Genomic DNA, 13,216 nt, shown 5'->3' on the forward strand with positions numbered 1-13,216 from the left:
TACTGATGGTTTAAGCCCGTTTCTTTTCGCCTGGTGGATAAGTTAACGTTCTGAATACTGAAGTGAAGAATAAGAGGGAAACTCTGGGTTTTTGCAATGCGATTCTCCCTCAACACATCAGTAAAGTGTATATTTTCATGCTTGAATGCACATTTTAGATGAAGGCCTTGTTGTTTTTGTATGTATACTAACCTTAATTTCCCAAGAAGCTATAAAAACTTTAAACAAATTACAGTAATTGTTTGAATTTCGAAATTAAACATCTAGAATCAGCTGCAGGAACACACAAGAAAAAGTTTCCAGAATATAAAAGTAGCTATTCATCAGGGTACAGAATTAAAAAGAAAAAAAAAGAACCTAAGCCAACAGAACAGGAAATGCTCTGACCCTAGAAATTCTGCCCTTAACAACAGTCATGGTCTGCTTCACCTGCCAGAATATGTTTGAGGCCGGCCAAGCGTCAACTAGCCTCACTTAACTCCTCCCACACCAGTTCTTGCTTCTATCACTGTCCCACAAGCTAATCAAGCTCCGTAGGACTCCTTATTCTATAAATTAAGCCAGTGGTTCCCAACTGGTGGGTCACGGACCCGTTTTCAAGGGGTCGCCAGTCAGAAAAATGAGTCAGTCATGCTTTCATTCTGAAGGGCTCAGAATGCTTGCTATTCACACTCCAAACAGTAGGTGGCGACGATACCATGTAATGCTCATCGACTCCCGCCATTTCACAGATAGAAGAAAAGCTACGGTTTGTTTTCATATGAAAGTGACCGTGGCTAAACGCAGGTACAACACTGACTACATAAAATATGGATTTTCTTATATTGAGGACCGAGGGGGGAACGACCTCAGAGCACTTTTTGATTTAGAATTAAAATGCTTTTGTTTGCTTTTATCGTTAAACTTGAATTTCGTGTCTATTGACACACTGTGATATTTCATTTTATGTCAGGTTCAAACTGCAACATGTTTTCATTAAAGAAATTTGAGATGTTAAAAATGTTCCTGAGTCGCAGCTTGTCTTGAACAAATGATGGTGGGTCCTGAAGCCGGACCAGTTGGGAACCACCGAGTTAAGCCAATAAGTCCAGACACTCTCCAAGAGACCCAGAACCTCTAACTGGTATCTGTCAACCTCCCAAGCTGTCACCCAGTCCGCTAAGCACCAGACCCGAACAGCACCCACAAAGGGTGTAGCTCCTTCGAGCTGTGCCCAGCCAGAATCCATGGGAGAAGGTCCCGGAGGCGCTTACCCACGAGCCTCTCCTCCAAGCCTGGAATCCTGGACACTCAAATGGGCCTAGGTGCTCCGTGTACTCTCCAAAGTTTCATCTCTCAGTAAAAACAGCAAAGTCGGAGTGTGTCTGAACAAGTCACATATTCTTCTGCTCCTTCTGTCAGGCGGTTAAACACATCAGAAAGTGTCACTGAAAACCAGCCCAACGAGACTTCAAGGTCGTTTAAAGCATTTCCAGACCGTCGCTCTGCTCTAATAAAAATCAGGATTTTAGAATATAATCAGAACAGATCCATGACTGACAAAAGGTTTCATATAAAAGATGCTTTAATCGTTTTCCTTTACACAATGTTGACTGCTTTTCACGGGTACTTCTCTTGTAACGCTCCCCTCTCGGATGGCATAACGGAGGCAGATAGAGTCACAGTGCACCTACAGGAGGATCAGAGGGACATACCTCAACTGTGAAGGAGGCAGAAAGGCTAACTGGCCTCAGTCCAGCGTTCTTAAAGCCTTGAGCTGAACCTTTCGAAGTTCATTCTTCTGGGATCATGTTGTTCACTGTTTAGGAGTCTCAACTCACCGTGGGGGGAGGATGGGGGAGCGCCACTTCAGATTTGTTCGTTAGCTTGTCCACTCGAACATCTGGATCATCGAGGGAAGTCAGATCTTACCGAGGAGCTGCATGATGGCGATGGTGGTGCTCTGGCCGAAGATGAAGGCTCCACAGATGAGGGTCACTACTCCCCAAATGGTGAGGACGACTCTGGAGAGGATGCAAGAGAACCAACAGTGACACAAATCTACAGGTCTGACTTTTAATCACAGCCTGAAGTTTATCCACTTGATGGATGGATGCAGTGAGCTGCACTCAGCAAAACAGGAAATATGAGCAGGGATTTATTTAAAAGGTTTAAAGGTTTGAGGCTTGGGCCAACAGTAAAGTCAAAGTTATTTGTAGCACATTTCATGTACGAAACAATTCAAAGTGCTTCACATCAAATAAAAGCATTGCAGCAGGGAGCAGAAGAAGCATTAAAAATATGTAAAAGAATATAAAGAGAAAGAAATAAAATAATTAAAATGAATAAAAACAAGCAACAGTCTGGATAAGTTAAAGATATCCTGCAGATTTCATGCATAGACACATGAAAAAAGAAATGTTTTTAACCTGGATTTAAACATGTCTACATTTGGTGACAGTTTAATCTCCACTGGCAGTTTGTTCCACTTGTTTGCAGCTTAGCAGCTAAATGCTGCTTCTCCACGTACCACCTTCAGTAGATGGATCAGCTGAAGGTCCAGATGCATCTCTCAGGTCCTGTCTCAGCTCTTTGCTGGATTTTTTTCTCCTTCTTAAACAAGTTAGCCCCTTTCAGTGCATCTACGTTGCCAGATTTCCAGACAATCTATTAAAAAATGAGGGTTGACCCACTTGGTGCGGGCGTGAACACGCGTGTAACTCCAGCACATTCTCTCATATTTTGTCTGTACTTTGTCTCTTCACTGGACCATCGTTCGGACGCACTGTAGACGTACACATTAGCATTTAAGCTGGGTTTGTCCTCACCTGATCCTGCAGGATACGGGCTCAGACTGCATGGCAAACATCAGGCAGAGTCCTGTGCAAACACAAACAGACCTTAACAGGAAATGAGCAACATGAGACTGAATATGCATGAACAACCAGCACGCTACCTGGGAAGATGAAGATGAAGAAGGCGCTGATCCCTCCGATGACGCTGATGACCTTGCTGATGTCGGGTACAAACACAGCGATGAGCAGCGTTAAAGTTATCCACAGCACTGTCAGCATGTAGCGGCTGCGGCTTTCAAACTGCGCCATCAGTACGCCGCCGCGCCGCCGCCGCCAGCTGAGCAGAGGGTCCTGGATCACTGACCTGACCAGGGTGATACAGCCAAGCACACGATTTGTGACCCCAACACCACAACCGATAATCTAAGTGATGAACGGCTGAATTACAACCGCAGCTAAGCAGTGAGCTGCTGAATCTGATGCCTTCCAGCAGCACCACATCCAACTCAAATAGAATAATGAGGGGCCGGAGTTCAGCGATTCTTTTCACAGCTTTATATGCGCTAAGACTAATGTTTTGACACGACTGCGTCTTCAGAGACTAACAGAGAGTACAACGGTGTCTGTCTGCACCATTAAAAGCTTTAGAAAGTATCTGTGAACTCCAAACTATAAAAAGTTGAGACGTACGGACAATGCTAATTAAAAAAATACAAAAACATTACATTTCTTATGACTGGATGGAGCAAAGATACTTCATGTTTTGTCTCATTAGCTTCATCTAATTTGATAAATATGCTCATTATTTCAGGCCTGCAACAGATTCCAGATCATTTCATGTCAAAGTTCTCCATCATTCTCTGTTGGGACAGGTCAGGACTGCAGGCAGCCATGCCAGCACCCTCCTCTTCCTCAGCCAGGCCTTTGGAATGTGTCAGGATGTGGTTTTACATTGAAAAATGCATGCATGGAATGCATGGAAAAGATCCTAAAGGCAGCATAAATAATGCTGCCATCACAGAAGTGGAAGTGAGCTGTGCCAAGGCCACTGGCTGAAGGAGAAATATGTAAATCCCTTCCAAACTTTCTTTGAGGAACATCTTAAAGCACTTTTCTCACATATTTGTGCCTTTAAAATGCCAGAAGGCAGCATGGCTGACCTGCCCAGCAGCACGGTGATGGGATAGATGGTGATGATGGAAACTCCAAACAGCAGCCTGGCGACGAGCATCAGGATGTCGTTGCCGCTGTACGACATTAAAATATCGGCCTTCAGGTCCTTCCCGAACGTCAGGTACCCATAAACCCCTGCAACAAAGAGAGTGGGGCGATGTTTCCGTTACCTTCAACAGCGGTTGAATGATTTCATTCACCAAGGAAATGTGTGCAAGCAGAACGTCTGTTAGAGAACGAAGAGCTTTACAGAGACGTGGGGTGCACTGCCATCAGGCACAAACAGGTCTGACCTGTGAGGGAGTAAATGATGAGGCAGATGATCATGGCCACCGCAGAGACAAAGACCCAGTGAGAGAGCCGCTGGTTCTCCATGCTGCTGTAGATGGCGATGGACGCCTCGTGGCACTGGAACACAAAGATGAAAGCTCTCCTCATGCTGCGTATGAAGGTGACAGTTAGAGTCCCCCCCCCCACGGCCTTGCTGCAGGTCAGATTGTGTGCTTCTCCTGCCACCAACATTAGATTTCCCTCATCTGTCAGAGCTCACAGAGCAGGATGAGCATCCAGAGGTCTGTCTGCCACAGTGATGGACTGAGGTGGGGGCTTAAATGAAAGTGTCACAGTGGCTCTGAGTAAAGGCGTCGCACATTTCAGGATACAGGCTCTTGTCCTCACTTGATCCTAGCTGCCATAACCGGCGTTAAATCTCCCTTCCTTCCCATCCTCATCTCCTCTCAGAATCTCATCAGCTCCCTTTTCAACTTTTTCAATGCAATCACTCACCCTGTGTGTGTGTGTGTGTGTGTGTGTGTGTGTGTGTGTGTGTGTGTGTGTGTGTGAGAGGACAAGCATCAATCCTGTTGCACTTTCCTTCCCCTTTCATTACCTCCCGCTGCCAGCAGCCTTCAGGGGTTACCTTGGCAACTTGGGAGGTTACACACGAGGCCTGACAGAATGATCTCTGAGCCCTGCTATTAAAAATGAAAAGCTCCCTCTGCAGCGCTCCCGCCGAGCGCAGTGAAAGTCAGCCTGCTGACCTTTACTCAACACACTCTCCCCACAAAGCCCAAAATTACTCAGAAAACACACTCATAAACATAAATATACACTAAAGGTCAAGATCAAACTGTGCTTTAAGGTGCTGTAAGACTCCCAGATTTCTGCTGCACGCCACCCTGCAACAGACATGAAGGAGCAACATCGCCACGCAGTCAGTCACTGCGCTCACCTGCCCCCCCCCTCAGGTACAGGCTGAGGGGGGGGCTCAGCCTGTACCTGAGCCTGAGGGTCCAGCTTGTTCCTGTTCTTCATGAACTTCAGTGCTGAAAGGTTTCTCTCACTGACAGCTCGAGTTAATTAACCACAGAAGCTTTTATTTATAGATACACATTTGAAGTGCCAGTGCAGCGCATTAAAGTCCGACTTTAAAATGTAAAACCAATGCAGCTGGTGCTTAAAATGCTTTAAGATCTTGTTTAATCTTTCCTCTTCAAATGGTGTTTGAGGAGAACAGTCTGATCTCTGATGGTGGTTGATGTTGCTTGGCAACACGGAGACAGTCTCATCATCCACTTTGTGTTTGTTTGTTCTCTTAAAAACACATTTGTGCAACATCACTTCAGATGTGCAAACCGCTCACTTCATACTGGTGGTTTCATCTGTATTCCAGGTGTTTTTTAAGGTTCCACAGCCCTGTTTCACCGGTGTACTTCCACACTTCACCATCACATGTCCTTAAAAGCCAAAAAACTTGGATTGGATAATTACCGCACGGACCTGAACCCGGTTAATGTTGTTGTTCCCCTACTTTTATAGGACTACCCTGAATCCTAAAGACTCACTATGTCACACTCCCTGTTGTGCTTTTTAACATTCTGCAGCCATTGTGAGCGCCCTCCAGGGAACGGTGCCATCCATTACTCCCCTCAGCATAGCCCAGACATCTCATTAGTGTCCAGTGGAGTCATTTTGCTGCAGCATGCTGCTGCAAACACTTCACTTAGATCTCACATGAATACATTTCAAAATGTTGCACTTACCTGGAAACCAAAGCAGATGGTCGGGATGACGCTGAACACGGAGGCCCAGGAGCCGATCCTACACATGCAAACACACACAGGGAAAGACTGAATTTCATCCGTCGTTTTCTGGAGTTCACAAATGTTCTTCTTAGTGCACCGCTGATAATGCATCAACTGAGACAGGCGTCAACACGGGGGTTCAAGGAGAGGACGGCTTCATCACAGATTCATGGCCAAGACTCATTAAAGCCCAATTTCTTGGTTTATTCTTGACACAGAAAAGACGACCAAGAAGAACAAACTTAGGCGTTCCGTTTGAGTCCAAGCACAGACGAAACAGAACATTTAAAGAAACAGTTTTTAACATGTTTTTACGGACAAATGACAGTGTGCTCATGCAATAATGAAGCTGAGGCCACACCTATCTCCCCCCGTAGTCCCCAGAACAGCTCTGTACATCCTAAATTCAGTTTTGTTAAATAAAATAGTGGATTCAATCTCTTTTCATGACACATAAATGAAGTGACTTGGATTTGGGTTAGTTAGAATTGTGTGAAAAAAATCTCACTGAAAGTTTAAACCATCAAATAGCAAAGAAATAACTGGGAAATGGGCTCAAAAAAAACAAATATCTCTGGATAACAGAGCTGACATTACCCTGGCCGTGTGTCCTTTTTAATGGAGCTGCTAAATCATTACAGAAAGTGTCCATCTGACATGTTTCCGGCTGCCGCTCTCCCTGCTACTTTCAGAGTCTTTTCCCAGTTATCTAGACCCGTTTCAACATGCTAATCACCGCTCAGGTCGGACGCAACATGAACGTGACATCATCGGTTCAATCATCGAGGGGAAGGTCAACAACTTAGAATAAATGTGTATTCCCATCATCCAGAGAAGAGAAAAAACCTGAACTGAGACCGTTAACTTAGTCCAGTCCAAATATTGGAGGAGTGGGGGATAATTTCCCCGACACAGCGACAACGCATCCTGTAACCATCAAGTTCGCAGCTCAGGAAACTCAGCACGGGTGGGGAACACCCACAATGCATCTGCGTTCTGATGAAGCGTTAGTATGCCACAGCCTGTAAGAGCAGCTTGGCATGGGTTTGCATTCCATACATAAGAAGAATGCAGAATTAATAGTTAAATGTGTAAAACTTCTGAGTTCCAGCATTCTAAGTCACTGCCAATTTATCTCAAGACCATTTGACTCCAACTGGTTGTTTGGAGCCCTGGAAGCCATCATTTCTCCTTTCTCACACACACACAAACATACATACCCACTGGAGTGGAGAGGGGTGTTGTGGACCAGAACAGCCGGTGCCGTGTGGTACTTAACGATGATGGCCACGGTCAGGTAGGTCGCAGCCAGAGTCCCCAGGACGCTGCGAGAGACAAAACGCCTGCGTCAGACACACACTGCGACACACAGATGAGCAGATTACTGACAAACGACCACACGGCTCAGCACACACAACGTATGGAGACGTGTAGAAGCATGAGTCAAGCTTATGATGCTCAACATGAACAATGATGTCAGCACAACAACTCTCAGTTCAAGCTGAAAAATTACCATAAAGCTGAATCAACACCACCAAGATTCATTTTGTGTTTTACAGACAAACAGCTACAATTTACACAAAGACTGAACAACTGAGGAGGACCCAGAGGAAAGGTTCTGGTAAGAATTTCAAAGAGTTTCATTTAATATACAGTTCTATTGGTTAGTATCAGAAAGATGCCACATGGTCAGCAAAATCCTCGAGATTCAACAGCTGCAAAATCCAAAATCAGACAAATAAAACTACGTTTCCCAACCTGATGTATTTTTGAATGCTGATCTCTTTGGAGACGGACAGCGGCAGGATGAGGAAGACGCAGAGCAGCAGCAGGGTGAAGCGCTGGTCTGTGTAGAAGTGGTAAGGCATCTCCGACTTTGGCAGACCGGTTACCAGCTCGTAGAGGGAGTCGCACACTGATGGTCAGATAAACAAGAACACACAGACATGACAGGAGGAGGAGGCAGAATAACTGCTAAATGCCCCAAATAATTCATCTGTTTCAGAAAAAAAGGGAAATAAAAGTCTATGAAGTCGCAGCTCCAGGCTAGCTGCAGATTAACGTGTCTCTGTGAGAGTAAACATCACTGAAAACACCTTTCATGACAGATTTTAAAACAGCATTAATGTCCTCTCTCAGTTACAACCTCTGGGATGCTATTTGGGCATCTTTTGACCACTGCATCTGATTGGTTTCTAATAATCCAATAAAGTCACTAAAATAATAAAGTCATCACCGGCAGCTTCTTCGTTTGCACAGATGCTGTCATCAGAAAATTCCAGTTTCAGAAAATAAAGGGAACCTGTTACAGCTACATCCTGTTACTGTGGCAACACAGAAGTCCTCCATGAGGTCAAACTGGAAACTATTTCAAATTGGACATGACATGGAATAGGGCTGTAGCGATACACTAATCTCCCGATACGATACATTCAGCGATACGATTTTATACGATTCGATTCAATACGATTTAATACACATCATCTTCTGAAAGATTTTAAAGGGACAGTGTGATTTGACATGAATCATCGCTGATTGGACCGGTGGTCCGACCTTTGAACCGGAAGGACAACACCGCCAGACAAATGGAAACAAACAAACATGTCTTCAGCGTACGCAGACTCATGTTTATGTTGTGAATATTACATCATCAACCTGCTTATTTTACTTGCTAAATACCATAAACACAAATCCAAATTCTCTAATCACAAACCATCTTTTTACATTTTTGAGAAGCAGCTCAAACAAAACATTACAACAATCCTACATTCTATAAACAGAAAAGCCATCAAAACCACTGAGATATGCACTTTATATGACATTTGTATGAACTAATTTATCACTGTTTTGTATAATTTGACCCCCCCCCCGGCATTGTTTTGTATTATATGAATGTTTTCACTAATTGTAACGTCTGACTTTTCAATAAAGTTTGCTAAAAAAAAAAAAAAAAAAAAAAAAAAGAAGATACTTGTGGCTGGAAAAATAAATCGATACTTTATCGAGAAACAAAATATCGATATATATCGCGGTATATCTATAATATATCTATAAAATCGCTCAGCCCTAACGTGGAATATGTTGTGGGAGTTAAACCCGATGCAGTTTGATCCGGACACGTAAAGCTCATTTAAAGACAAAACTACAGAGGAGCTGACTGAGCAGAAAATACAAACTCATCTAACTCTTCAACTTACACTTTTCCAGCTGGTCGTCCACTATTATCAGAAAGGCCACAGATATCATGAAGAGGTTAAAGACGAAGCAGATCTCACACAGCTGACCGATGGCCGGCCCGCACACCTCCTTCACCACCGCCTGGTAGGTGCACTGACCGCTGATGGATGAGGAGTAGCCCAGGATGACCAGACCGCTGATCAGGAACACGAGGCAGATCTGAGACGAGCAAAACCACAAGAAACACGTCGCTCCTTTTCTGTTTGCCTGGTCAAGTCTGAAAATATGCATCTAAACGGTTATTTAACATATCTGACCAGTGGTTCTGATGGACAAAGACAAGCTGATATGATTTTAGGATGGATGCGTGTAGTTTGGGATGAGAATGAACCCTGTTGCGATTTAAAAACTAAAGATATTTGACATATATAGTATAGTATACAATCGTGTTGTTCAGGCCAGGAACAGAGCCCAGAAGTGACGGTTCTGTTGACTTCTGGCTCGGTGAAAACACTCAAACTGTACGTTTATCTAAAAATAAGCAAACCAGGTGTGCAGGAATCAGAGGGAGGGAAGAACAAACTAAACTAGTAAAACTCAAGTATCCAATCAGGTGTTCAGAATAATGGGATCGAATGTGGAGACCTGCAGAAACTGAAAGTTCAGGGAAAATAATTAAATGCATATAAACAAACAATTCACAGTAACAACATTTAAAAGGCACAACCATTAAAAGTTGAAGTTAATTCTAACTTGTGTCCTTATTACTCGTTAAACCAAAAAGAGGTGAGGATCACCACCAACAGCCGACCCGTTTCTCACCTGGCAGCTTTACAAACGAGTTTCATCTGTTTTTCAGGGGATCGTGGACACGTCTGCAGCTTTAGGAGCAGAGAGCACCGCTCATTTACATATTTAGTTATTTTAATTATTCATGCTAAGCTGTTGTAGCCCCTTGTGGCCAATAATCAATCAGGGCAACTTTAGATAAATTAAATGGTCAGTGGAACTGAGACCATTCTAAAAGACTTATAATGCTGTCACAGTGGTGCTTGATTAAGGCTTTCATAATGCTCCCGGCCTCTTGACTGGTGACAGGTGTGGGCTGCAGGGATCCAGATGTTGTCATGCAGAATGCAGAATGAGTAAGGCACCATTTGGATCAGTGTGTGCTGCTCCAGCGTCTCTAAACATTTCTTTAGCATTATGTGCACTGATGCGCCTCCAAACCCGAACCCATTCCAGCTCGATGGTCCCACCTTCTGAGATTTCTATTGAGAATTTCAAACTTTGTTCAGACTACACAAGTTTTCAGTTCCTCCTTTTTTCATTTAAATGAGCTCAGCACCAGAGAGGGCCACGACCTTTCTGGATCTGATGATGTGTTCGTTTCTTCTCTGCATGGTGGAGCAGATCTGTTTGTGTGATAAAGAGTTAAGATCTGTTCTCCTTTAACGAGGAGACAGAAAACAGACTGTTGAAGCCCACCCACAGAGTGAAACCTAGACCAAATGGAAAATGACCAGCAAAATGCAGCACAACAGCAATGAACTGACGTTTTGTGAAATTGATCTCAGCTGCTGGCTGATTTATAAAAAAAAAAAGTAGAAAAAAAGGCTGAGATATTTTCTTTCAGGATTAAATCAAAGTGAAAGTTGTACATGGTGAAATAAAAATGGATTTTGGAGTTGTGGAAGGAAGAGAGCTGCGGTGATGAGGCCTGAACAGAAGTCAGACTGAGAAGCAGAGGTCAGGTGGAACAGATCACTCTAATTGATCTCTGAGGGCCTCAGCTCTCAGGAGAGAAGAGGCATCTCCCCCGCCATAAACTTCCAATATGAGGAAATCTAAAAAGTTACTTCAGCTCTACTTAAGTTCAGGAGACACATCTGCAGAGAACCCCGCTGACCATGAGGAGAGATCGACCGCTCACCAGCTCCACGGTGACCGCGCTGCGGATACCTCCGGCTCTCTCGAAGGCCCAGGGGAAGTTGAGGAGTCCGGCACCCAGAGCGGATTTCATCATGATGAAAATGGCCCCCATGGAGCCAAGCCGGGGCCCAACGTCCAGCGGCGGCTTGGCTGAGGCTGAGGCTGAAGCCAGCAGAGTGATGCTCTCTCTGGCCAACTCCTCCATGCTTCAACCGGCAGAACGCAGCGTGTGCCTGCGCGGCACTCTAAGGAGAGACAGCCACCAGCTGAGCAGGGCGAGCGGGGGAGGGGAGGGGAGGGGAGGGCTGCTGCTGCTGCCTTCAGGGGCTGCCCGGAAACATAACTTGTACTATTAATCCCTTTATAAAGGTGCAGCGCAGACAGTTATGTAAAGCAAGATATTTATCAATGTTTTCCTGTCTTTTTTCTTTTTTCCATTAAATTAAATTTAATACTGAACAACGTCAATTTTGACCGAAACAGTTGTTTTAATTAAACTTATTTAAAGAAAAAAATGAAAGCCTTTTTTAAAGAAACTAAACGTAAAAGTCTTAAACCACTCTTCCTTTCTTTTAATTTCCAAGAACACGGAAAATATGTGTAAATATAAATGTGTAAATACAGTACATAAAGTGAATATCTGGTCTGAGCTCCTTTATTCTCCAACACAGCCTGAACCCTCTGAGACCAGCTTTCTGTAATTTCTTTAAGGAGTCTTCAGGAATAGTTCTCCAGGCTTCTTGAAGGACATCCCAAAGCTCTTCTTTGGATGTGGGCTGCCTTTTGTTCCGTTCTCTGTCAGATGATCCCACACTGCTTCAATAATGTTGAGGTCCGGGCTCTGGGGAGGATTCATCCCTCCATAAGACCTGTTGCCACTGATTTTCAGTCCACTTCTTGTGTCATTTGGCATAGCTCAGCCTTTTCTCCCTGTTTCCCTTCCTTAAGAAGGGCTTCTTGACAGCCACCCTTCCATGGAGACCATTTCTGATGAGGCTTGGGCCAACAGTAGATGGATCAGCTGAAGGTCCAGATGCATCTCTCAGGTCCTGTCAGGTCACAGCTGGATTTTTTCCTCTTTCTTAAGGACATCACTTTCAGATCCTGTTCATCTGCTGTAGATAGTTTTTTAGGCCTGACACTTCTTCTTTTGTCCTCCACTTGTCCAGTTTCCTCAAATGTTTTAAGGACACACTGCACACCATGCTGAGATATGCCAAGTTTTCAGCTAATAGCTCTTTGGGAATCACCTTGTTGCTGCAGAAATCCTATTTTCTGTCTGTCAAACTGTGTTTTCTTTGCTGTTTTTCATAGATGCAACTAAAGAAATGGGAACAAATGATGTGTCTTTGTGACAGGCTGCTGGTAACAAAGTGCCTAAAGATCCAGTTTAAAATGGCTTCTTTGCTAAGTTGTCTGTTCTGTGTCGACACAACACTGGTTCATCCCTTGAGTTAGGAGCCTTTTTTCTGCCTGAATGGTTCAAAGGTCAGAGTTAAGTGGCTTAACAAAGAAAAAACACATCAGGTACAAGGACTGGACTGAAAATGAGTGAAAAAGTAGAAAATGTCCAAAGACAAAGTTTGAAAGTCTGGTTGTTTGGAAGCAAAAAGTTGAATAAATGAGAGTTTTGAATAATATTGTGTTTAACATTCAGTGCTGGAACGTGAAGGTTGTTTTTCCTTTGCTTGATTCAAACAGATGAAGTGCCGAATGATGCAGAATAAACATGAAGAACAACACCTTAGCTTGTAAATCTGAATATTTCTACACAAAGTGAAACAGTGTGTCTGCAGCTGTGATGTCACTAAACTCAGGGAAGGAGGATGAGCTCATCTGATCTGAAATAGCATCTTCTCTGGCAGTGAGCGTTGAGATTGAGGAATAGCTTTTATCAGCGAGGCTGGCCAGGATGGTGCAGACAGTGACGGAGTAGATCAGGAATTAGTCCGATTCGGACTTTTCTGTGAAGGTTTTCTGCTGTTTTTAGAAGCATTAAGCATGGTGGAGAACAAAGGAGACCGCCTCCCCCCTCCTTTTAAAACTTTGATCATCTTTCGTGCATCATTCTGCAGA

At 44.0% G+C, this 13,216-nt stretch overlaps 1 protein-coding gene across 1 annotated transcript; it reads right to left on the bottom strand.

The window, feature by feature from the left end:
• Positions 1 to 1,634: 1,634 nt before the first annotated feature.
• Positions 1,635 to 11,354, bottom strand: slc38a8a (solute carrier family 38 member 8a). Its single transcript, XM_072385299.1, has 10 exons — positions 11,142 to 11,354; positions 9,229 to 9,427; positions 7,790 to 7,946; positions 7,252 to 7,356; positions 5,990 to 6,047; positions 4,241 to 4,355; positions 3,935 to 4,082; positions 2,936 to 3,138; positions 2,808 to 2,859; positions 1,635 to 2,003 (listed from the first exon to the last, which is right to left on the bottom strand). Exons 1-10 carry the CDS (start codon positions 11,343 to 11,345, stop codon positions 1,901 to 1,903), a joined length of 1,344 nt encoding a protein of 447 aa, XP_072241400.1. The 5' UTR covers positions 11,346 to 11,354; the 3' UTR covers positions 1,635 to 1,900.
• Positions 11,355 to 13,216: the final 1,862 nt, after the last annotated feature.

The sequence above is a fragment of the Leuresthes tenuis genome, unplaced genomic scaffold (assembly GCF_036924035.1).
Source record: "Leuresthes tenuis unplaced genomic scaffold, fLeuTen1.0.hap1 SCAF_5, whole genome shotgun sequence".
Lineage (NCBI taxonomy): Eukaryota > Metazoa > Chordata > Actinopteri > Atheriniformes > Atherinopsidae > Leuresthes > Leuresthes tenuis.